The sequence below is a fragment of the Sminthopsis crassicaudata genome, chromosome 1 (genome assembly GCF_048593235.1).
Source record: "Sminthopsis crassicaudata isolate SCR6 chromosome 1, ASM4859323v1, whole genome shotgun sequence".
Taxonomy (NCBI): domain Eukaryota; kingdom Metazoa; phylum Chordata; class Mammalia; order Dasyuromorphia; family Dasyuridae; genus Sminthopsis; species Sminthopsis crassicaudata.
Window position 1 is genome coordinate 34,545,086 of NC_133617.1, and position 25,643 is coordinate 34,570,728.

The window sequence follows — 25,643 nt, forward strand, 5'->3', positions numbered from 1 at the left end:
TCTTCCATAGACAATTATGCTCACTGATGATGAAGCTACCACAGACAAGGGGATTTACTTTGTTATCAATTTTTCTCCTGCTCTTAAAGAAATTATTAATGAGACAAAATATATGGAACAGCTGGGATTTATTGTGCCTGAATTAGCAAGGAATGTTGCACTTCAGGAAGACAAATTTCTTAGGTAAGAATATTCTTTGGAGAAGAACACTTCGTAATGGGTAAAAATCGACAACAGGAGAGCCTTATTTTTTTCCACAGGGGAATTTTTTTTATCATTTTACAAGGGTAGCTTTGTCTTGCCAACTTGTTAGTTTGAAGGGTATGGACCACACTTCTGGCTTCAGATAGCGTTCGTAAGTACTGCTTTTGTACCCAGCACAAGAGCAGCAATGTATACAGAAAATCATAGTGAACTGTTTTTGCCTTGTATAAACTTAAAATCATATTGGGGAAATGATGGCTTTGTTAACATATGAAATTATTAAAGAGTACTTCAAGGTAGTATATGAGAATGGACCAAAGTCTAGGATGAGGGAAGGAAGGCAGTGTGGTACAATGGGAGGAGATCTAGATTTATGTCACCTGTCATGTTGGATAAATCACTAGTGTCTCTAGACCTTGATGTCATATTCTGAAATATGAGGGAATTGGAACAGATGGCCTCTGATCTTATGAAGCAGATAATTGTGTTAAAATGAGTCATGGTAGGAAGTGAGTATTCTGGACTACAGCTGCCAGTGCATAAAGGATGGGATTTTCCTTCAGTTTCCAAGTCACTTGAGGAAATCAGCACAGAACCATTATTGAAAGGATGGAATTAATATTTTTCCTGAGGTTAAATATTTAGCTAATATATATTTTTTTGGAACCCATCCACGACATGAACTTTAATACACCCTCCAATGTCTGTCACTCCTTAGGTACACAGAAGGAATAAGGCATATGTTGGATCATTATTATAAACTTTTGGGGACATTAAATGAGGCAGAAACGAATCTTCTTGAAGATCATACTCAGGAATTATCAAGAGTGTTCAAGGCTGGATATAAGAGATTGAACTGGAATTCATTGGGTAATATAATATAAAAATGTACTTCTTTGCTTTTGGATAGAATTTTTACAATAACCAAAAACATTAAATGTTTTAATATAATGAGGTTGTGTGTTTTTTTTTTTGGCAAGGCTATATAACTAGTATTGTTTAAGAATTTTTGAGTGTTAATTTAATAGGTTCCATTCAACAGAGAATTATAAATTAAGTTTGATTTATAATTTTTCTCAATAGATTTTATTTATCCAAAAACATGTAAAGATAGTTTTCAACATTCATTTTTGTGAAATTTTGTGTTCCAGTTTTTTCCTTTCCTCCTTTACCTCCCCCTTCCCAAGACATCAGATGATCTGATATAGGTTAACCATATATAGTCTTTTAAAACATATTTCCATATTAATCAAGTTGTACAAGAAATATCAGACCAAAAGAAAAAAAAACTGCAAGAAAGGAAAAAAAATCCAAAGAAGGTGAAAATACTATGCTTTGATCCACATTCAGTCTCCATAATTCTCTATCAGATGCTGATAGTATTTTCCATCCCAAGTCTCCTGGAATTGTTTTAGATCACTTTATTACTAAAGAATTAAGTCTATCATAGCTATTTTTAGAGTCCACAAAGCAGATTCAAGGGCCTTATTGGAGACAAGAGAGATGACCTTTGTTCCCTTATTTTCTTCAATATTTAGTAGGAAATGCTAAGTGGATGCCTTTTTCTTTCTTTTTCTTTTTTTTTTTTTTTAAAGTAATCAATAGGTACATCCCCAAAACAAAAGAAATATGAAATGTATTTATTGGAAATCAGATTTGTTGAGATTTAATTCTGGGATGCCTTCACCAGGCTCTTGTTGTCATGGCAAGATATATGAACATGAAAACTGAAATGAGTCCCTAGGCACTGCCAAGTGCTTTGAGGTCTGCTGCTATTTCTATCAGTTTAAGTGCCAGCAAGTGAGATGTAAATCCATGAAGAAAGCAGTCATTTAGAGTTTGATGATCTGGCCCTCCCTTATGTATAGGAAAAAGATCAGGTCTTTAAATGGACAGTGACATAGCCAGCAGTTTTCTCCAGTGTTGGCTAAAGAATCCTTATTATAATAACCCTCACCATTATTTGAGATCATTATATAGACGACCTCAAAGGTCTAACCTTTTCTTAAAGACATTCTTATTTGCTCTTTGGCCACAACTGCAGGAAGAATACTTCAGATAGGTCTTCTGACTAGGAGTCTCTTAAGGCCATGCTTATGGCACCTAGCAGTTTTTGCTCTCACATCTTTATACAATTAATGATTTTGTTAATAGGTGGAAGATCACTTTGTTTGAACTTAATAATCCAGTCTTTCTTTACTAAGGAATAGTAGCAATCACAAATTGGATATAGTTATGTTAGTGAGAAGTGTATGAAATGAGAGTAGAAAAAAATAATATCTTTCTTTAAAAACTATATAGGTATTGCTGATTACCTTTTTCGGTGTAAGGAAGCCATGGGGAAATTTGAATCCCTTGTACACCAGATTCATAAAAATTCTGAAGACATAAAATCCAGAATTACTTTAATAGAATCAGCAAATCTCTTTAAATATCCAGCTCCTAAAAATGATAAAGAACTTCCTGGTAGGTTTGATATTTTATTTCTCTGTTTTCTGAAAAAAGTAACATCTTGTTATAACTATGCTCTTTTTTAAAACAAAAAGCTGTCCCAGACATTCAATAATTTACTTGAATGATTTTTGTTTGTGTCATAAATGTAATTGTGAACAAAACATTTTTAAAATATTTCTTAAATTTTGAGCTATTCCCTCCCCCCAAGCTATGGCTAAAGAACCTTGTACTATTCTTATGAAGAAGATGGAGTGTTACAGGATGGACAATAATCCAGTTAGAAGGATTCAGAACTTGTTGGATGACCACACATAAAGAGGAATGATTTGTCAGTGGTTCAGTGTCAACATGGCAGGAGATCCCAGGGGTAGCACTGAACCTCAGGAATTTGAATCTGGCCAAAAGCAGCTTGACTGACCAGAACACTAGGCTGAACCTAACAAGATGAAATTCATTAGGGACAGATATAAAGTGTTACACATGGGTACAAATAATGAACTTTACAAATACAAAATAGGAAAGACACGGATAGGTGGTGGATGTTCTGAAAAAGATGTGAAGTTCTTTTGAACTGCAAGCTCAGTATGAATCAGCTATATGATTGGCATCCAAAAGGGGTACAGAAAGAGAGACAGAATTTCCAGGAATAGGTGGGTGGTAGTCCCCCAGTTCTCATCTGGTATATTGGGTTCACTTTTGGGTTTAAGAAAGACATTTGTTGATTTTTAAAAAAAATATTTACTATTTATTTTTTCCACTGTTACATGTGAAAATAATTTTTAACATTAGTTTTTAAAACTTTGAGTTCCAGATTCTCTCCCTCAGTGAGAAGGCAAACAATTCAATGTGGGTTATACATGTGTAGTCATACTAAACATTTCCATAATAATCACATAAAAGAAAACAGACCAAACAACAACAAAAAACCTCAAGAAAAATAAAACCAAAAAAGTGTGCTTCAATCTGTATCCTGATATGGATAGCATTTTCCATCCCAAGTCCTTCAGAGTTATTTTGGATCATTGTATTGTTGAGAATAGTCAAGTCCTTCACAGCTGATCATCTTACAATATTGCTGTTACTCTGTACACAGTACATTTCACTTTGCATCAGCTTTTGGAAATCTTTCCAGGCTTTTCTGAGAGCATCCTACTCATCATTTTTTATGGCACAATAGTATTCCATCATGACCATGTACCACAGTTTTTTCAAGCATTCCCTGATTGATTGAATATCCTCTCAATTTCCAATTCTTTGCCTCCAGAAAAGAACTATTATGAATATTTTGGTACAGATTTTTTTCTTTTTTTCTTTAAAAAAGTCTTTTGGGATACAGACCTAGCAATGATACTGCTAAGTCAAAGGATATGCACAGCTTATAGCCTTTTGGGCAAAGTTCCAATTTGCTCTGAAGAATGGTTGAATCAGTTCATGATTCCATTAACGGTGCATATTGTCTCATTTTCCACACATCCCCTTCATATTTGTCATTTCCCTTTTCTGTCCTATTAGCCAACCTAAGAAGTATTAGGTAGTACTTGAGAATTGTTTTAATTTACATTTCTCCAATCAACAGTGAGTTGGAACAGTTTTTCATAGGACTATAGTTTACTTTGATTAATTCATTTGAAAACTTTATCTTTTGATCATTTATCAATTGGGGAATGGCTCTTATTTTTTTTTTTTATAAATTTGATTAACTTCTCTATATGTTTGAGAAATGAGGCCTTTATCAGAGAAACTTGCTTTAAAAATAAAGACATTTGTAAGCTGGAGAGTATCCAGAATAGGACTGGGAGAGTGAAGGACCTTGGCTCAACTGTGTTATGGGAGTATCAGTGGAATGAGTTAGATTGATAGATAAAGCATTTATTAAGTGCTTATCACTTGGCAGATACTGTACTAAGTGCTGGAGACCCAGGTCCCAGCAGACAAGACAGTCTTTTCCCTCAAGGACATAGGAGAAGTCCAGAAATTGAGTCCACAAAGGAGTGAGGTAAAGTCTGGCTGGGACCTTTTCTGAAATGTTCCTAAGAACGGAATCATCCATCAAGAGAGCAGGTCTCAGGGAAAGTGGCAGGCAAGGAGGAGGAGGTGAAGTCCAGAGAATAGTCCAGCTCTGAGCTGGCAATCTTTAGCCAGAAGAAGAGAAGATGGGAGACAAGATAGTTTCTTCAAGTGTTTGAAAGGCTGTAGTATGGAGGAGGGATGATATTAATTAGAATGCTTCTCTGGCATTAGAGGGCAAAACCTAGGGGGCAATGGTGGCACACCACTGTAGTTCGCATTACCACACGTTGGCTTTACTTGCATAGAAACATAATTCTTTGTCCAGGGGCTTTTAATTTAGTAAGAAATAAAGTAGCTTCTTGGAATCATCCCAAGGCGATCACAGGAAAGACTGATTGATTTCCAGATACACGGATAGGTTTTTTTCATTGTAGGAAATCTAATTTGATCTATAAGAAATGGAGACATTTAAAAATTTTTCTTGAGAGAAAGGAAGATGACACCATTTATAAATTTTTATTTTCTGCACCTTCCACAGAATCATAGTCTTCTCCAGCACTATCTGGTGTCTATGTTAGGTTGTCTTTAAAGGACTGCATGATTAGGATGCTCTCTTTGTATGAGGTTCCTGAAACTGAGAACTAATAATCAGAAAGGAAAAAAATATGTTCAAGCCCATTTTTAGGAGATGGGGCATGGGATGTAGGCATGGAAAGGCTCATCCTTTCCCTCTTCTTGGTTCAGATCATGGCATCCATGTAGCTTGGTCTCATCAATTTTAAGATGCGGGCATCCATTTAAAGGAGGCTACATGGTAAATGTAGGGGATTCTATGTTCGGGGCTCCATGTTCAAAACCACCTCAAGGCCAACTCTGTTAAAACTGGACATACTCAGAGAAACCCCAGCTGCAGTTCCATCTCCTTTGAGGATACTTCTACAGCTCTCGCTTGCATTGGTAGCTGAATTTCCTTCATAACTCAATTCTAAGATGATTCTTCCCATAGTAAAAATAGTTTAAGTTATTTTTCAGATAAAAAGATGTTTTTTCCCATGGCTCAAAAAAGAATTGCTTTCACATAAATTATTTTTTGGTTGTAAAGATGTGAGATTGTTTTATGGAACTGCTTCATGAAAAAGTTTTTAAAAATACATAGTTATTTTCTTTGAAAAATTATTAATGAATATAAACAATTTTATAGCAAAAATAACCAAGTGGAATTAAAGTTTTCCATTATTAATATATAACAGCAAAACTTGTGATCACTTTTGCAGGTGTGAAAGAATTCTTTGAATGTATTGAACGTGAAAGAGCCAGAGATTTGGAGCACATGGTCAGAAAATACCTTGCTATAGGGCCACTGCTTACCAAAGTAGAGGGCCTGGTGATCAAAACAAACACAGGCAAAGCCCCCAAGCTGGCTCCCTACTATTTGTATTGGGAAAATAAAATTTATGAAGGCTTGACAAGATTAGTCCTAAAGTAAGTTAATCTCTTAAAAACCTCAGTCTAGTTTATTTATTTTATTTGTAAACCGTTACTTCAATGTGGGGACCTCTCAGCCACCCCTTGCACTGTTAGTGTGATGATGTGGAGCTTGAAAGAGCTTGAGAGGAGCTGTCTTCCTGCCTTGAAACTGGGGATCCGGATCCCCTGCTCTTCACAAAAATGAACCCAGCCAAACACAAGCTGCAAGAGTTCATTTAATAGAAGCTTCCCTTAGCTAGGCTTTCATGACAGCTCTTTGGTTTACCTGTCCACATACACTGAAAGATTAACAGCAAAGTTGAGTGTCAGTAGCCCAACTAAGATGCTTTCTTTCCCTCCTCCCCACCCCTCACCAGGAATCTGCAGTCATTCAATACTTTGGTTCTTGGGAATAACCCTTTATTCCAAACGGAAACTATTTTAAGTGCTCCTGAAATAATTCTACATCCCAGTGCCAACGAGATAGACAAATTGTGTGTCCATTGTGTCAGAGACTGTGTGGAAGTTACCAAGGTGAGTCTTAGGATGAAATCTGCGCTCCCTGCTAGCGCTCTTCTATTACTCCTTTACTTAAGAATACCTGTTTTTTAATGGGCATAAGAGGGACTGCTATGACCTAAGCACTATAAACGGCATGGTGACCAGCTGGAAGAGGGGTTTCCCAACCTGGAGGCTTACAGCATTTCTTCTCTTTCACCCAGACTGCCTGAGTGAACCATGATCGGGCCACTTAATGCCTTTTGTGCATAACACTAAATTCCAGTGCAGTGGCCAATTAAAAGGTTTTACTATGTACTAAGTGGATGGGAAAATGTTATAGATTCCCTCTGTTTGCCCTGCCCTTCCCATCATCACACAAATCCAGAAGCAGGTTCACCAAAGATCCACACAGATCTCCAGGGTTGGGCCCTCATTGGCAAGACCACCCTATACATTGTATTACTTAACTTTGCATCAGGCTAAAGAGCTAGTTTTGAAGCAAGGAACAATAACAACAACAACTGGCATTTATGTAGTACTTTAACATTTATAAAGTGCTTTATATGCCAACTCACTTGAACCTCACAACTCTGCAAGGTAGGGACTCTTAATATTCCTATTATACAGATGAGAAAATTGAGGCACATAGAAATTAAAGGTCCATGATCACACAGCTAGTAAGTGTCTGTGTACTATGGGACCACCAACTGACCTCTAACTTGCCTTTTATACTCTGTAAGGGTAGCACAGGTGCCAAACTGCACAGGTGATGAGAGTTTCCTCCTCCAGGAGTTCCTTGCGTATATGAAATCATAGATCCAATCCCTCCCCTAAAATTTTCAGAGGATTTTACACATTATCTCACTGGATCTTCATAACATCTCTAGGAGGGAGGGAGGAGGTGCTCTCTTTTCAGCTTAATTTGCCTTATAACACTATAACTCTAAAAAAAATCCAGGCTGTAATTTATATTAAATCTTGAGAACCAGTTCTTCTGTTTCAAAAAAGAACAAATTATTATGTTTCCAAATTGACTTATCCAGCTGAGCTCACTGACAACCAATGGGTAGTCAGTGAATGAGCCAGAGGATGGCCTGGCCTCTGATTAGTAGGTTATTCAGCTTGAGTACGTCCCAGTGATCTCATAAGTCAAACGGAGATAATGATGATGAGCCGTCTTCTTGTTTCTTGGGATGGGAACTCCCAGTAACATTGTGGGTCAATGCACAGTCCTAGAGAATTGCTTGTGGCTTTTGAGAAGTTAAGCGACTTGCTGAAGGTCATAAAAGCAGTTTGGGCCATAGAGGTGAGACATGAGCCCAGGTTGTCCTAATTCTGAAGCTGGTTTTTGGTGTGTTTTTTATCATTATACTACCTTGTTTTGGCATATACTTAAAACATTTTTTTAAATCTCATTTGGGGATGGGGTACTCCCCTGGTAATCAGATCAATGTTGTACCCAGATGCTATCATTCACATTCGGGAGTTTAGCCTTTTTTGTGTGTGTGTCCTGGATCACTTGGACAGATGAATCTGGGGAAGCTGAAAGATCCCTTCTCAGAACTCTATTTTTAAATAATTAGGAAAAATTACTGAATTTCTGTTAGAATTTAGTGAAAACAAAAATGTTATTTTTTTCCCTTATCCAAGTTCATGGACCACTCTCCACCACTTCCATCTCCTCCACCTTAAGAACCCCTGTTCTTATCTATCTTTAGCAAGGAAGAATGAACAAAATTCATTTGCCAATATTTAAAGCAATGAAAACTCCAAAGCCTGTGCCCAAAACATTTTCCTCCTTTTTTTCTTGAATCTCTAGCATTTTGTCCGATGGATGAATGGCACCTGCATTGAGTGTCCCCCCCAAAAGGGGGAGGAGGAGGAGCTCGTCACACTGAGTTTTTATGATGATGTGTTCCTGAACCCCCAGATCATGGAACAGGCCATCATGATCCCCCAGAATGTGCACAGGGTCCTGGTCAACCTCATGAAGTACCTGCACAAATGGAAGCGCTACCGACCCCTTTGGAAGCTGGACAAAGCCATCGTCATGGAGAAGTTTGCCGCCAAGAAGCCGCCCTGTGTGGCCTATGATGACAAGCTTCAGTTCTACTCTAAGATAGCCAACGATGTAACTCGGCAGTCCCTGGTGAAGGACGAGCAGTGCATCCGCCTCCAGCTGGGGCCACTGGCCTACACGGTGCAGGAGAGCGCCAAGTCCTGGGTGGTCTCCTTGGGGAAACTTCTCAGCGAGTCAGCCAAGGAAGAGCTGTTCGAGCTCAATGAGGAGTTTGAGGTATGTGGCTGCTTCCGTCCCGCCAAGGAAAAAAGTCCCCAGTTTTCATTTTCATTTTGAACTGTTTCTTTCCTCACTCCAGCTCCCATAAGGTCTCACAACCTTTTCTTTATAGATCTTGTCAAAAAATCTCAAGACGCCTCCCACTAGTCTTGAAGATCTCAAATTTGTCCTCGGAACAATTGCTGAAATTAGAAGCAGATCGTTCATAGTGGAGATGAGATTTAGGGATATTCAGGAGAGATACCGGACCATGGCGATGTACGACCTCTACGTAAGTGATTTTGTATGTCCTGAACATTTTGTGACTGGGCCACATGACCAAGGTAGTTTTCAGAAAGGTGGCAGTCAGCATCTGTTCTCCTGCCCTCTGGGCCACATTAGTGTTTTTTTTCTGAGTACTTCCTATTTGTTCTATATCTGGCTTGTTTGCACATAGTGTTGTTTCTTCTAATAAATTGTGAGCCTGTCCAAGGCTTTTGCCTTTAAAATTTTTTTTGCCTTTCTTTGTATCCCCAGTTCTTAGCCAGTACCTGGGACACAATAGGAGATTAATACATGCTTGTTGACTGACTGTCTGCATCCTCTTTGGCCATCTGGTGAAACCTATGGACCCATTCTCAGAATCATTGTTTTTTAATTTATAATTGAAGAAAATGCATAGAGACAGACACACACAGAGACAGAGAGAGAAAGATAAGAAAGACAAAGATAGATAGAGACACACACATACACAGACAGAGAGACAATAGAAGGGAGAGAGATGCAAAAATAAAATATGGAAGGCAGATTGAAAAGGATGTTTCCTACATTCATGAAGTGATAATTTTGGTCCTCCCCCTGAAGTCTGATATTGGTTTTGACTGACTCAGTGCTCTCTTGTGATGCTTTGGAGCCCTTGTTGCCAGGAGTCCACTAAGCCAAAATAAAGTAAGCGGAGAATCTGGCCCTGTTCTTTGGAACAAGCCTTGGTAAGACATTTCCTGGAGCCAAAAACTAAGTCCTGATTGAAGAATGAGAGCATCAGGGAGATAAGCACTCACTGGAGCCTGATTCTCCCAGACACTTTCCCTTTTATGTGATGCCTTATTTCTCTTCAGCCTAGTGAAGCAGAGGGAGAACTGGCTTCACAAATTGAGGACATATGGAACAAACTGTTTGCAGAATCAGAGGAAGTTGAACACTCTCTTGGAGGCATAAAGAAGACATTTACAGAGGTATTTTTTATTTTATAGGTACAAAGATAGAAAAAGGGAAATTAAGGGATGGCTTTGGTGTGGTGGATAAGCCTGGGGTAGCATGGTGTGAAATGGACTGCTGGGCTCAGAGTTGGAAAGACTTGGATTCAGATCCCACGTCAAGCACTAGATTCTTAAGCTTCAGAAAATCTCCAAACCTTTCTGGGTTTCAAATTCTTTTTTTTTTTTTTTTTTTTTTTGCTGAGGCAATTGGGATTAAGTGACTTGCCTAAGGTCACACAGCTAGGAAATGTTAAGTATCTGAGACCAGATTTGAACTCAGATCCTCCTGACTTCAGGGCTGGTGCTCTATCCACTATGCCACCTAGTTGCCCCTGGGTTTCAAAGTCCTTAAAGTGGAGATCAATAATAAAATGGGATTGTTGTGACGATCAGATGATATCATAGAAGTACTTTTCAAATCTTAAAGCTTTACATATTGTTTTTTAATCCTTCTGGGCCTTAGTCTTCACATCTATAAAATGGGGATAATAATATGGGCCCTATATCCCTTAATGGTTATATAAGGAAAGTGCTTAAATGTTTTTTAAAAATAAGAAAAAGCAACTTAAAAATTGTAAGACATTACACAAACATGTTATTCTCATCATTATTATAATAACTAATGAGCAAATTTTCTCAGATCACTCGAGCTGAAATTGCAGAATATAGTCGTGAGATACAGGACTTTGCAAGACGTTTTAATACCCAAGGTCCTGGTTCTGTGGTGAAGACCTTGATAAAGGTGAGGAAATGATTGAACATACTTGAGATACTCAGGTGGATTATGGATACAAGTTTTACATGAAAAATAGTCACTGGCCTTTCATGGAATAACCATATAATTTCCCAGGCATAGAAGTGTTTCTTAGTATCACTTTCTGAGATATTTATAATAGATGTAAGTAGGGAAGCCAAGAGTTAAGTTGTCAATGATATTTATTAAATGCCTACTGTGTACTGTTCTCACTCACAATTCAGTGGAATATTCAACATGCAAATAATTGTTGACCAGTAAGACTACATAAGATGTATTCAATATGCAAATAACTGTCTAGCAACATGATTATACAGAACCAGCACCAGTATTGAGGGAGATTGGGATCACCTTCTTGTAGAAAGTAAGATTTTCCCTGGGACTTGAGGAAACCAAGCTACCAAGCCGAGATGAGGAGAGAGAGAACTCTGAAGGATGAGGGAGATCCAGAAAAGATTCCCAGAGTTCGTAGATGGAGTATCTTATTAAAGGAACAGCCCTATTTATGATCGGGAACTTTATGAATCTTTTTCCAGGAATGGAGCTCTTAGCTGTGTTTGAGAAGGAGTTGGTGAAGCATGAAAAGAACCGCCAGGAGCTAGCCAATGCTGAAAAGCTCTTTGATCTTCCAATCACAATGTACCCAGATTTGCTGCAAGTGCAGAGGGAAATAGCCGGATTGAGGCAAATCTATGATATTTATAGTGCACAGAAGGTCAGTGACTCATGGGCACGTGTGTGGGTGGAGGGAGCTCAGAAATACCTGGGCTCAGCATGCTAAGACCAGGAGAGGGCTTCCATATACATATGTATACATACATACATAGAATTGTATTTCCTTAGGTTCTCTTTGTTGTGCTGTGGGGCTGGGAGGTGAGGTGGAATGGAGTGTTGTGTGAGCAAACCTGTGTGCCAAGATCCTTGGAGTAAGTTAATGATCACTTTGATACTTCCTGTGGATTTAGCCTATTATCTATACAACAGAGTGTCAAACTCACAGTTTCTGATTGCTGTTTCAACCAGATTGAAATGTATTTCAGACACATTTAGCAAAATGAATAAAAATACAAGCCAACATAGATAATATGAATTCGAGGTTTTCCAAGTTCCCCTTCCTCCCACCTGCCAGGAATCCTTATTTATGTGAGTTTAACTCTACTTGTCTACACCATCTCCCAAACAGTTAAAAGGAAAAAAATAGTTAGCTTTTTTTGGGGGGTATTTTGGGATTATAAATGCATGTATAAATTATATATTTTAACAATCATAACAGTGTGAGTAGAGTCCAGAGTATAAGAGCCAAACCTTTTAGGAGTTGGGAAGGAATTGGAATGGCCACCCAGACCAATCAGTACCTTGGACAGGGTGAATGAGAATCTCCCCTGTAGCTGATTTCCCAACTTTTCGTACCTGGGTGGGGGGGGGCGCTGAACAGCAGTCTCCCCAGGCGGCCTAGCTCTCTCTTGCACTGCTTTGATTGTTAGGAAGTTCTTTTTGACATCCAGCCTAAATCTACCTTCTTGAAACCTTCCTTGAGATCTGTCTTCTGGGTGCGAGCAGAATTAGGCTATTTTCTTTTCCTTGACAGCCTGTCACTCCTGGAAGACAACTGTTAACCTCAGTTATTCTTAATTTAAATGCACCCATATCTGAGTGGCTGCTGTGTACAGAGCACTGTGGACAAGATCATAGGAGAGGGGGGCAGCTTAAATATGGAAATTTCTTTTTGTTACATTTTTTCATTTTTTATTTTATTTTTTCCAAATTCTACAGTTTTTTATTTCTTCCAAATACTATAGTTTTAAACATTCATTTCTGTAAGATTTTGTGTTCCAATTTTTTTCCTTCTGTCCCCCATCTTCCCTCTTCTCAAGACAGCAAGCAATCTGACATAGGTTAAATATGTACAATTAAGAAATAGGGTTTTTTTTCCCCCTGAGGCTAGGGTTAAGTGACTTGCCCAGGGTCACACAACTAGGAAGTGTTAAATGTCTGAGACAGATTTGAACCCAGGTCCTCCTGAATTCAGGGCTGGTACTTTATCCACTGCGCCACCTAGCTGCCTCCAAGAAATAGCTTCTAAGCCAATAAAGCTCATAGTCTGGTCTTTAAAAACCCGTTGACATTTATAGAGTACTTTTAAGGCTTGTGAAAAATTATATGCATAGACTATAGAGTCTGCTTTAAGAAACAATTCTTTTTTGTCTCTATGGAAGCTCAAAAATTTGTTTTTTAGACTATTGCTTGTTCTTTCATACAATAGGGATGTACTTGTGAGACCCAAAATCAAAAACCTTTTTTTTTTAAAAGATTTTTTTTTTAAACTGAAAAAAAAAATTGACAGTGAAAATGAGACTTTTCTATTCAATTTGTTTGGTTGTCCAAGGGATGTCTTGTTGACTGGCCCTTCTGTGTTTTCATAGGCTGCCAAAGAGGAATGGTCTCAAACACTGTGGGCTAACCTGAACGTCCAGTTTCTCCAGGAAGGTATTGAGAACTTCCTCAAAGCCCTCAGAAAACTTCCTAGGCAGGTGCGAAGCCTGACGGTCGCCTTTCATTTGGAAAACAGGATGAAAGCATTTAAAGATTCCATTCCTTTGCTTCTGGACTTGAAGAATGAAGCTCTGAGAGAGAGGTCTGTTCCATTCCATTGTAGGCCTTCAATCCTAAACATCTATTTCCCTTTCTCTTTTCCCCCTTCCCCCACTTTAATTTACAGACAAATAAACTGAGGCACAGAGAGGTGCCCAGGATCATATGACTAAGTGTCCGACACTGGATCTGAGCCCAGGAGTTCCTGATTCCCAGTCCAATGTGGGTTCTGAGGGTATCCTGGCACGACAGCTCCATAGCACCCCCAGGGGGTAATCATCTTCATGGCCAAAGAGATCATCTGCTCCAAGGATGGCCATGATGCTGTCTCAGCAGCAGCACCTGTTGGCTGTATGCAGCATTCAGCCCTGGTTGTCCCTTACCTCTCTACTGAGATCCAGACTAGACATGATCATTGCTCGTGCTTTTGTATACATTTTCATAATATTTGTGTATATTGTGTTCCTAGTTCCATTTTTAAAAAATCCTTATTAGTTTATGCTGGTCTTTCCATATTTCTCTTGCTTTTAAAATTTATTTTCTTTATTCCTATCATAGATTAGAGCCAACTGGGACATTAGGGGTCATCTAGTCCAACCTCTTGATTTCACAGAGAAGGAAACTGAGGCCCTAAGAGGTTCTAGGACTTGCCCAGGGACATATGGATACTAAATGGCAGAGATAGGATTTGAATTCAGGTCCACTGACTAAATTCTGCTCTGCTCTTTCTACTATAATTACAGTTCATCCCATTTGACATGCCAAAATTGCTCAACCATTCCTCACCCCATGGGCGCTCACTTTGTTATCAGCTTTAGTACAAATGTGGTCCCAGCCTGATGATGGCAGTTCAGGGAGGCAGGAAGGAAACTGCTCACACTAAACAAGAAGCCTACCTTGCAAGTTCCTGGATGTGACTCCTTTGAGTTAGGGCTGCTCTCCTACTTGAAGAGTTTCAGTGCCATGAACACTGAACTCTGCCTCCAGACTCTTCCATACAGTATATCCCTCATTCCCCAGAGCAGGAAACTTCAGCTGCTCCTGGAATAAAATGTAAAGCCCTTCCCAGGCTAGTTTGAGCCTCCCTTTTGGAGATTTGTTTCACATGATTCCCTTCATGTAGTCAGGATGCCAGCCCAACTGTTTGCTTGCTATTCCTGAAACTCAATATTGCCTCTTCTATCTCCATGCCTTTCCCAGGAAGTGTCTCACCCTTAGGCTTCCCCCTTTAAGAGTCCTAGCTTCTTTCAGGGTCCTGACAGTGCATCATCTTCTTTCAGAAAGCCTCCTGATTTCCCCAGCTGTTAGTACTCCTCCCCTTCTCCAGTTATCATGTTGTTTCATTGTTCTTGGATTTCCAATGCCTATAGTTCATGCAGCAAGCATTTATTAAACGCCTGCTGTATGTATTGGCACAGTAGGTGCTTAAGAAATGCTTTTTAGATTAAATTGTAAATTATTTGTATACTTGGGATTCTCATAAATCCGATTGACTTGCATGTCATGACATCCCCTTCCTGATGTCATGGTGCTCTTCGAGAATGAAGAACAAACAACTGGACTAGAAAACCCCTTGAGGGCCGGGATTTTGTTTCATTTTTAAAAAAGCTTCATTCTGCCCCTCCTCCCAATCTCTGCCCATCCTGAGCCTTGTATATAATGAGAACTCAGTATTTGTGTAAATGATTGATATTGTATGCATAAATTAAATAAGACTTAGCCATGCATATAATGATTCATTTTCAGACATTGGAAGGAACTTATGGAAAAAACTGGCATATTTTTTGAGATGACAGAAACATTCACTCTAGAAAACATGTTTGCCATGGAACTTCACAAGCATTCAGATGTTATTCAAGAGATTGTGGTTTCTGCTGTCAAGGAAATCACCATTGAGAAGGTAAGGATGTTGATTGTTAAATATAAATCCCCCAGAAAAAGCCATTTGATTCCTATTATTCCTGATTTTTTTTGTTGTTCAATTATTTCATTCGTGTCGAACTCTTCTTGACTCTATCTAGAGCCACTGGAGTGGCTTGCCATTTCCTAGTCTAGCTCTTTTTATAGGTGAGGGAAATGAGACCCTCAAGAGTCTGAGGCCAGATTTAAACTCAGGAAGATGAGGGGCCCTGCTTCCAGACCCAGTGCTTTATCTAGGTCCTATGCCACTTAGCAGGAAATACAATTTCTAGATCTGAACATTTATTTTTGTACAAGTTGTGTGTCCCCAGTAGAATGTAAGATCTCTTGAGGGCAGGATTTTTTTTTTTTAATATTTAAATTTTTTTGTTTGATTTTGTTTTTTTGTTTTTTTTCTTGGTGCCTACAATAGTGATTTTCACAGGTAGGAGGCTCAAGAAATCTTTGGTGAATTGAATTATATTGAATTCTACTTTTGTTTGTTCTAAATAACAGAGCAGTATTTATAGCAATATTGGAGAGAGGGAGTTTCAAGCTCTTTACAACCTGTCCTTCCTTTCCAGGTCTATATGAAATGATTTCCCACCACTTTATAATTTGGCATACTGGGCTTTATTGATCTTCTTCATGTGGGACATCCCTTATTCCCATCATTTCTGGGTCTTTCTGTAGCAAGCCTATCCTTTTTTCCTTAGAGGGCCCTCCTCCCTTATCTCAGGCTCCTTCAGACTAAACTCTGTCATGTCGTCTTCTGCAGGCCATGGGCTCCTTTCTCCCTTTCTTGTTACTCCAGGGTTACTTTAAATTTATTTTATATGCATTTTGCCTATAATGTTATCTATATATGTTTTGGTCCTCTGTTAGAATATGAGGTCTTTAGGAGTTAAGACTTGTTTGTGTCTCTACTAATAAGCGCACAGTAGGCACTTCATGGATCTGATTGATTGACCATTCTTTTTATATCTACCAACAGGGTGTCAAGGACATATTAGACACATGGGAAAATATGAAATTTTCTGTCATTAAGTACTTTAAAGGAACTCAAGAGCGTGGATACATTTTGGGATCAGTAGATGAGATCATTCAGTGTCTTGATGACAACACTGTTAATCTTCAGAGCATTTCAGGAAGCAGATTTGTGGGACCCTTTTTGTCAACTGTGCACAAATGGGAAAAAACTCTCTCCTTAATTGGTGAAGTTATTGAGGTAAGGAAAAAAATTCAGGAGTGGCTCATGTAGCAAGGTTTGATAGTGCCAGTGAAAGGCATCATCTTCATCATCATCATCATCATCATCATCATCATCATCATCATCATGATAACAACAATAATAATAATAGCTAATGTTTATATAGCGCCTACTATATATAGTACTAAGTACTCTACAAATATCACCTTTTAGCCTCACAACAACAGTTAAGTACCTCTATAAAAATTAGCTCTCATTATTGTTATTTGATTTGAAGGCCCATGAAGACAGGATTTTATTTCATTTTTTGTGCCTAGGACCAAGCAATACTTTGTCATCCATATATATAGAATAAATATTTATTGAATTAAATAGTAAACAGGGGAATTTTATGGTCATGAAGTACTAAGAAATTAACTTATTGCTTCATAACACCTCACAGGATTATTGAGAGCCTCAAATGAGAGAATCTATGTAAAATTAGCATTGTAAATCTTAAAGTGTTAGATAAATATCATCTATCATTATTATATTATTCATTATTTATTACATTAATTGTGTCCTATTGTTAACAATTATTATAACATTATTATGATATATACTTTACTAGATAGATTTTGTGAATATATAGAATTCACAGAATTGTGATGATGATAATAATGTATCTTTCTAGATATGGATGGTAGTCCAGAGGAAGTGGATGTATCTTGAAAGCATATTTATTGGTGGAGATATACGATCACAGCTACCAGATGAGGCAAAGAAATTTGACAACATTGACAGAGTCTTTAAAAGGGCAAGTAATGTAATAATGATTAATAGTTAATTGTGACCTCAGTAATAAAGAGATGCACATTCAAGCAACTTTTATGCACCACTTCATACCAATTAAATTGGCAAAAAGAATTAAAATCAACCAAACTCAATGCTGAGAGTTTGTATAGAAAGAGATCCATTTATGCATTGCTGGTGGAATTGTAAAATCATGGAAACTTGGAGAGCAATCTGGCAGTAAGAGTTACTAATCTGGTCATATCCTTTCACCCAGTGATTCCATTAGTGGGGATATATCCTAAAGATATTATCAAAAAAAAAAAAAGAATCTATGCACAGATTTATCATAGAAGCATTATATGTAATTTTAAAAAAGATGCGACCTAAATGTCCATCATTAGGAGGATGGTTAAATAAATTGTAGAATATTAATGTAATTGAGCACTATAATGACATTAAGATTGACAGTGTGAGGAATTCAAAGAAATCTAGAAAGACCATAATGAAATAATGTAAAATTAAAAAAAAATCAGATTTGAAAGAATGAATAATGATAAGAGGAAAGAGATGATAATAAAGAGACTGATGAGGATACAGAAGGATTGAAATAATAAGATGATATTTTATATGTTGAAATTAATTTAAGTCTAAATAGTCATGAGTAAAATTTAGCATTTTATATTTACATTCCATATAGTTTTTAATAAGTGACTTAATGATATAGATATGGGCAATAAGCAGATGGCTTCTCTTTTAGTCATAATCAGGGCAGAAAGAAAACTCTGTGAGATACTCTGAGTTTCTTCTTTTCCATATGCTTGGTTCTGCATTTGTATGGATATTTTTTCTTTGTCCTGCTTTTTTGGGGAGTGGGGTGGGGGGAAGGCTCAGATTTGCAAGTTTATGGGTGAAGGAAGTCCAGCCTTGAGAGGGCAGATGCATCATTACTTTGCAGCTTCTCGCTGGAGAGAAGGTGAAGAAAATGCCCAAGCTTCTGCAGACAGCGGGTGTCAGAAGTGGGATTTAAAGCTGGGCTTTCCTTTCTGAGCTGCTTCTCTGTCCACTCACCAGGATGGTATTTAGTAAAAAGGAATTTGGAATTCAGTGATTGATCTGACCCTTGAAGCATTTTGAATGAATTGCATTTGTGCGTCTCATCTTCTTCATATGTTAATCTGGTCATGAGCACAAAGCCTGTTCTTGGATAGTCCTGGTAGGTCTGGTGCTGGTGAGGACCTAAATTTTCCTGACTTTATCCCCTGATTACTGACTCAGACCTGGATGAGGGGGTCTTTGCAGATACCTACTTCGTCTACAAGGGGACACTTGGTCAGTAGAAATTTGTTTTCAGTCTTGTCCACCTTGTGGACTATACTCTCCATGGGCTTTTTTTTTTTTTTTTTTGATAAGACACTGGAATCGTTTGCAATTTCCTTCTCTAGTAAATTAAAGCAACCAAGGGTAAAATGACTTGCCCAGTATCACACAGCTAATGAATAGTCACATCAGTGACATCATCATCCAAAATAAAGAGCTGGATTTTAAAAACATTAATTACAAAGAAGGCATTTTATTGTCACAAGTCAGTTTTGTCTAAAATCTCTCTTTTTGGATCTCTGTAGATCATGTCTGAGACCTCAAAAGATCCTGTGATCAAGAGATGCTGTGAAGCTCCAAATCGACTGATTGACTTGCAGAATATAAATGAGGGACTTGAGAAATGCCAGAAAAGCTTGAATGACTATCTGGATTCAAAGAGGAATGCCTTCCCGAGATTCTTCTTCATCTCTGATGATGAGCTGCTCAGCATCCTTGGCAGCAGCGATCCACTCTGTGTACAGGAGCACATGATAAAGGTTAGGTTCCCTGCCTCTGGGGGTCACATGTCAGTAGCCCTCCCTGGGCAGTGCCAGAGATGCCGCTATCATCACTCTGTAGCCCACAAGCTCTGTTTTCCTGGGAAATGCAAAACTTTTGAGTGGAAATGGATTGGATTAGTTGATTTGGAAGTATACATAATAGAAAGGTTGTTCAATTATTTCTGGTTTTCCATAGTGGCAAAAATACAATGAGATCAATTTGATAATTGTTTGATTGGATCCAGAGCTAATATTTGCTTTTTTGGTGTTCTTCATAATTATTCTTGTATTATAAAATGTGGCGTCATTTATTTAAAGGTTAAAAAAAATTCTGCACTTAAACACCACAAAAAAGAGCATTTCTATATCTCACCACAGAATGCAAAAAGTGGTTTTTATTTTAAAAATTTTTTATGTTAAACATGGTAGAAATTTATGTTAAATCCAATATATTTATACATATTTATACAATTATCATGGCATACAAGAAAAAAATAGAAGCAAAATAAAATGCAAGCAAACAACAAAAAGAGTGAAAATGCTGTTGTGAACCACACTCAGTTCCCTCAGTTCTCTCTCTGGGTGGAAATGGCTCTCTTTATCACTGAACAAGTAGAACTGGCTTGAATCATCTCATTGTTGAAGAGAACCATGTCCATCAGCATTGATCTTCATATAGTCTTCTTGTTGCTGGGTACAATGATCTCCTGGTTCTGCTCACTTCACTTTGCATCAGTTCAGGTAAATCTCTTCAAGCCTCTCTGAAATCATTCTGTTGTTTCAAAAAGTGGTTTTTATATGAAAGCATAAATCTCTAATTAATACTGCTTGCTTTAAAAAAACATGTAATAGATATCATATATTGTTTTCAAAATTGTCCTGCTTGTCTGGGCTTCCCTCTGAACTTCTTCATGCTCTTTGTGCATTTTAAAAAAGTGTTACTTCAGCCCTCTTTTTGGGGGGAGGGAGTGGCCAGTTTTTTAAAATGATACTTTCAATGTAGTGGTCTCCTAACTCTTTTTGGAGTTACTTAAAGAATAAACAAATTGGCCCCTATGAAAATATTTGAGAGTCATTACTGGAGTTATTATGATCAGATGTTGTCAAATTAAACTTATAGCACCATGTCAAATTAGAGTTCTTTTTTTCTCAAAATTCTGTTTGACTTTTCTTCTCATTAAATTTTTACTTTGAGTGGAAATGAAGCTGTACTTAAGCTATCATCATCATTCATTGCCTTAAGATGTTTTCTAGGAGAAAGATCTTATTTTGAAATAATTTGAAATTAGCTGACATTTCCCTTTCACAGTAGGAAGTATAATTAGGGTGGCTTTGATGTTATTCTCCTTTGGAGAACTTTGATTTTATTCTGATACATTAACGTCCTTTAAAGTCTGTTTTATGCCAGGTGATAGTGTGTGTCTGGAAATCTCTACAATGGAGGAAGCTGAAACTAATGTATTGCTTAAGCTCAGGAAGGGAAGGAAAGAAAAAGCATTTATATAGCACCCACTACTTGCCAGGCACTAAGAGCTTTACTAATATTATCTCATTTGATCCTAACAACAACTCTGGGAAGGAAATGCTGTCATTATTTCCATTTTGCAAAAAGACAAAGAACACTGATGGAGACATAGAGGGATTGAAATAATTAGATATTTTATATGTTGAAATTAATTACTTAACACTTCCTAGCTGTGTGACCCTGACAAGTCACTTAACCCCAGCCTCAGGGGGAAAAAAAAGAAATTAATTTAAGTCTAAATAGTCATGAGGAAGGAAGGAAGGAAGAAGGAAAGTGAGGCAAACAGAAATGAAAAGACTCATCCGGCAGGTCACATGGCTATTAAATGTCTAAGGTTGGGTTTTAATCCAGATCTCCTGGACTCCAGGACCAGTGTGTTATGCACTGAACTACCCAGATATCTCTACCTTAAGAGTTTTGTTAGTAGCCAATCAGTTAGTCTTTTATCCCTAGTACCGGTATAGTGAGCCCCTGGGAGCAGAGGGTCACTGGGTTGCCTAAACAGAGGCAAACCAGCTCCCGTTTGAAAAGGACCCTGTCAAAGCTTGTGTGTCAGTCAACCATGGTATTGGGCCTGTGAATAGCTGCTGCTATTCTGGACATGTCCCCATCTCAAAAGCAAGCAAGCAGACCAAAAACCTTGGAGATTTTTTGTGTTTTTATGTGACAGATGTACAAAATTTTCTCCTGGCGTTTTTCAGATGTATGACAATATAGCATCACTGAGATTTCAAGATGGTGATAGTGGTGAAAAACTGGTGACCGCGATGATTTCGGCAGAAGGAGAAGTTATGGAATTCCGTAAGATAGTGCGTGCTGAAGGACGTGTGGAGGACTGGATGACATCAGTTTTACATGAAATGAGAAGAACAAATAGATTAATCACTAAAGAAGCTATTTTTAGATATTGTGAAGACAGAAGCAGGTGATGGGATAACCTTCAAACAGATACACCTATGACAGTAATTTATTAATTAATAGCTATCATGAATATCTATGAATGATTTAGACTTAATTTATGTACAGACTGTGAGAAGCAGATTGGAAGTAGTTCAGTATAGCTTATATAATGTATACCTTTAGGTAAAAACTTACCAAATTAACTGAAATAAAACTAATAATGAGGCTAATTTTTATATGAGGGTTCTAGCACATTCAGATCAAGTAGACACATTGATTGTATGTCCACCATGGGCAGAGTACAGGGAGATCCTGGCGTGGCAGGGGATACAAAGTTTAGATAAGGCAGGGTCTCTGCCATCATAAAGCTGGAAGGTCAGTGTGATAACATGACACATACAAAAATAAATGTGATTCATAATTTAGGGAAGTGACAAACAAAGAGGTTTAGCGGTGAAGTTATTGACTTTGGGAGGAGCAGGGAGAATTTCATGGAGGAAGCAGTATATGATCTAGGCTTTAGAAGGGATTTGGGAATAAAGAGCTGGAGGACATTTCCAGATTTTGGAAATGGTGTGCCAGAGGCACGGAGATGGAAAGCACAGGTCATATTCATGGTTGTCTTAATTTTTCTGTCATATAAAGTATATAAAAAAAATTTAAAAAGTTAGTTGGAAAAGAAGGATGGGGAAAAAGCAGGGAGGGCCTTGAATGCCAGAGTGTAAGTAGTTTGAATATTACTTAGTAGGAAAAAGGGAATCACTGAAAATTTTTTCTTTTAGAAAAAAATTATTGATGTGTTTTATTTTTCCATACCTACATATATCAATATGTGCCTCCCCTATCCTTCCCAGGGAGCCATCCTTTATAACAAAAAATAAAAACAGAGAGAAAAAATTAAGCAAAATCAACACTAACCAAGTCCGACAGTATACACTGTGATCCACACCCAAAACTCTCCTATGTCTGCAAAGTAAGAAAGGAAGGGCATTCTCATATTTCTCTTTTAGATCATTATAATTTCATTGCATTCAGAATCAAGAGATGGAGCTAGCGGAACAAATTAAACACAGTGGAGATGTGTGGGCTCTTTTAAGAGTAAGCTTTTTCTTGAGGCATTTAGATCTAATTTGATTTAGATGCTACTAGAGATAGAAATGCTTTCCCTCAGATCATTGAGCCCAGAGAGTCTCTTGCCTCCATATTTGAATCTCTTGACACTTTGTAAAGAAACCCTTTTAAAATCCAGTCATATCTTGGATCATGCAATGCCATCAAGCTATCTTCAGACAACTTGTCTGAATCTTTATTTTTCTGGGTGACAGTTATTATTTTCTCCCTTTACTTCCTTATGAAATCTCCTTCACATGCAACACACAATTAACCATTTCAGTGCCTTCTCTGGACTTTTTTCTGTTGGTCTGATCTTCCTAATGGTCAAGAATAAGAGCTGCATACAGTGTTCAAGGACTGGTCTGCACTACATAGTCTCGTATGATGGGAGGAGAATGTTCTCATTTTTTCTCTTTTTGTTTCACCTTTCAGAAGATGCTCTCTCTCTCTCTCTCTCTCTCTCTCTCTCTCTCTCTCTCTCTCTCTCTCTCTCTCTCTCTCTCTCTCTCTCTCTCTCCCTCCCTCCCTCCCTCCCTCCCTCCCTCCCTCCCTCTCTCTCTCTCTCTCTCTCTCTCTCTCTCTCTCTCTCTCTGTCTCTCTCTTTCTCTCTTTCTCTCTGTCTCTCTCTTTCTCTCTCTCCCTCCCTCCCTTTCTCTCTCTCCCTCCCTTTCTCTCTCTCTCTCTCTGTATATATATATATATATATATATATATATATATATATATATATATATATATATATATATATATATATATATATATATGTATGTATTATATAAGACATTGACCTAACATCATCAAAAGAGATCTATAGCGTGGATTCTTAACCTGAAGTCCCTGAATTTCTCCCCCCCAATATTATTTTGACATAGTTGTCTTTGTAATTCTACAAATTTTATTTTGTGCATTTAAGGGCATCATTCTGACAGGAGTGCCTTAGACCACAGGGCTCCATGATATAAAAAAGATTAGAAATCCTTGATATACAGTGGCTTTGGTTTTGTAGGTGATAGCTCCTATAGCTAAAATATAGTTTAAAGAACTTTTCCTTAAATTCATTCCCTCATACTTGCCAATGTTGACACTTATCTGCTACTTTTCTAAATGTACACATAAATACCTAAGAATTCCTACTGCTTTTCTATCTTTGTTAAAGCAGCAAGTATGTTGCACAGGAAAGAATTCTGGATTTGGACTCCACAGACTTGGGTTTAGGTCCTGATCACATCAATTTCTTTAATTCTAAAATGAGAACAATGGACTAACTGGTGTCTAAGTGGCCTTTCTAGATCTGTGATTTTGTTAGGACAGCTTAGAGGCATCTGTGTGCTTCAATAAACATTTATTAAGCACCAACTACTACTTGTTGGCACTTTACTAGGTGATAGGGTCAAAAAGGCAAAAATGAATGAGGAGCTTGTTTTCTACTGGGGGAAGTAATATGTTCATATATATATATATGTATATATATATATACATATATTTATAAACAGAATACATGCAAAGCAAATAAAAGGTAATTTTTGAGGGAAGGAATTGGGGAAGATTTATTCAAGATGAAATATAAGCATATTAAATAAGATTGGCTTCAGCATTGATCCCTAACGTTTGCCTTTTCCATAGAGTTGAGTGGATGTTGCTCTACCAAGGCATGGTAGTGTTGGTTGCCAACCAAGTGTGGTGGACTTGGGAGGTGGAAGATGTCTTTCGAAAAGTAAAGTTTGGAGAAAAACAGGCAATGAAGATTTATGGCCAGAAAATGCACAAGCAGATCGATGAACTTGTAACTCAGATCACCAAACCACTGGGCAGAAATGACAGAAAAAAGTACAATACTGTCCTCATCATTGATGTGCATGCCAGAGACATAGTTGATTCATTTATAAGAGGCAGGTGAGGACCTCCAGAAAAAATGGATTCCATTTCCTCCTCCCAGTCTTTGGATCTATCCCAACCTCTCGCCCTTCCCTCTTTCCCATTTCTCCTTCACTCCCTCAGTGGATTGTTTCTTTTCCAGCATTCTTGATGCTCGGGAATTTGAATGGGAAAGCCAGTTGCGCTTTTATTGGGATCGAGAACCAGATGAATTGAATGTCCGACAGTGCACTGGAACTTTTGGCTATGGTTACGAGTATATGGGTCTGAATGGACGCTTGGTCATTACTCCAACTACAGATCGCATCTATTTGACACTTACCCAGGTAAAGCTTGGAGACACACACACACACACACACACACACACACACACACACACACATCTGACTAACTATTTTTAGCTGTTTAATTGATTAATATTCATTTATTTAAATGGGTTACTTCCCCCTCCCCCAATATAACTGCTCATGAATTGCTATTTTTAAATAATTTGTAAAATCAAAGAATTACATTTTAATATTTTGTTCAACAACATCAACTCCTAGAGGGATAAGACAGCCAGATAATTAATAAAAGTGCTCTGATTCTAACCTTCCCCTTTTGTACCTCTACTCTGTATGTGAAGGCCATTGCCAGTCATCCTGATCTATATCTGGTCATTGGACCCAGATGGCTCTGGAGGGAAAGTAAGGCAGGTGACCTTGTGCAACCCTCTCTCATTTAAATCCAATTCACTTGCATGTCATTACATCCTCTCCCTGATGTCATGGGCCTCTTTGAGAATGAAGGACAAACAACAACCTCTGTGAGTAAAGCTGACCTAGAAGTGATCAGTTAGAAGATTCCTCCCTTCTTCCCTTTTCCTTCCTTCCTTCCTTCCTTCCTTCCTTCCTTCCTTCCTTCCTTCCTTCCTTCCTTCCTTCCTTCCTTCCTTCCTTCCTTCCTTCCTTCCTTCCTTCCTTCCTTCCT

General features: G+C 38.0%; 1 protein-coding gene across 1 annotated transcript in view; it reads left to right on the plus strand.

Moving 5' to 3' along the window:
- DNAH10 (dynein axonemal heavy chain 10) overlaps positions 1-25,643 on the plus strand; it is a 154,198-nt gene that overhangs the window by 47,841 nt on the left and 80,714 nt on the right. Inside the window, 19 exon segments of the mRNA XM_074299213.1 lie at positions 11-183; positions 923-1,074; positions 2,506-2,670; positions 5,943-6,150; positions 6,513-6,669; positions 8,456-8,932; positions 9,048-9,206; positions 10,033-10,149; positions 10,814-10,892; positions 10,895-10,915; positions 11,464-11,642; positions 13,351-13,562; positions 15,266-15,419; positions 16,413-16,646; positions 17,302-17,424; positions 19,025-19,258; positions 21,488-21,711; positions 24,423-24,692; positions 24,817-25,000. Of these exon segments, the coding sequence (XP_074155314.1) occupies positions 11-183; positions 923-1,074; positions 2,506-2,670; positions 5,943-6,150; positions 6,513-6,669; positions 8,456-8,932; positions 9,048-9,206; positions 10,033-10,149; positions 10,814-10,892; positions 10,895-10,915; positions 11,464-11,642; positions 13,351-13,562; positions 15,266-15,419; positions 16,413-16,646; positions 17,302-17,424; positions 19,025-19,258; positions 21,488-21,711; positions 24,423-24,692; positions 24,817-25,000 (3,522 nt within the window).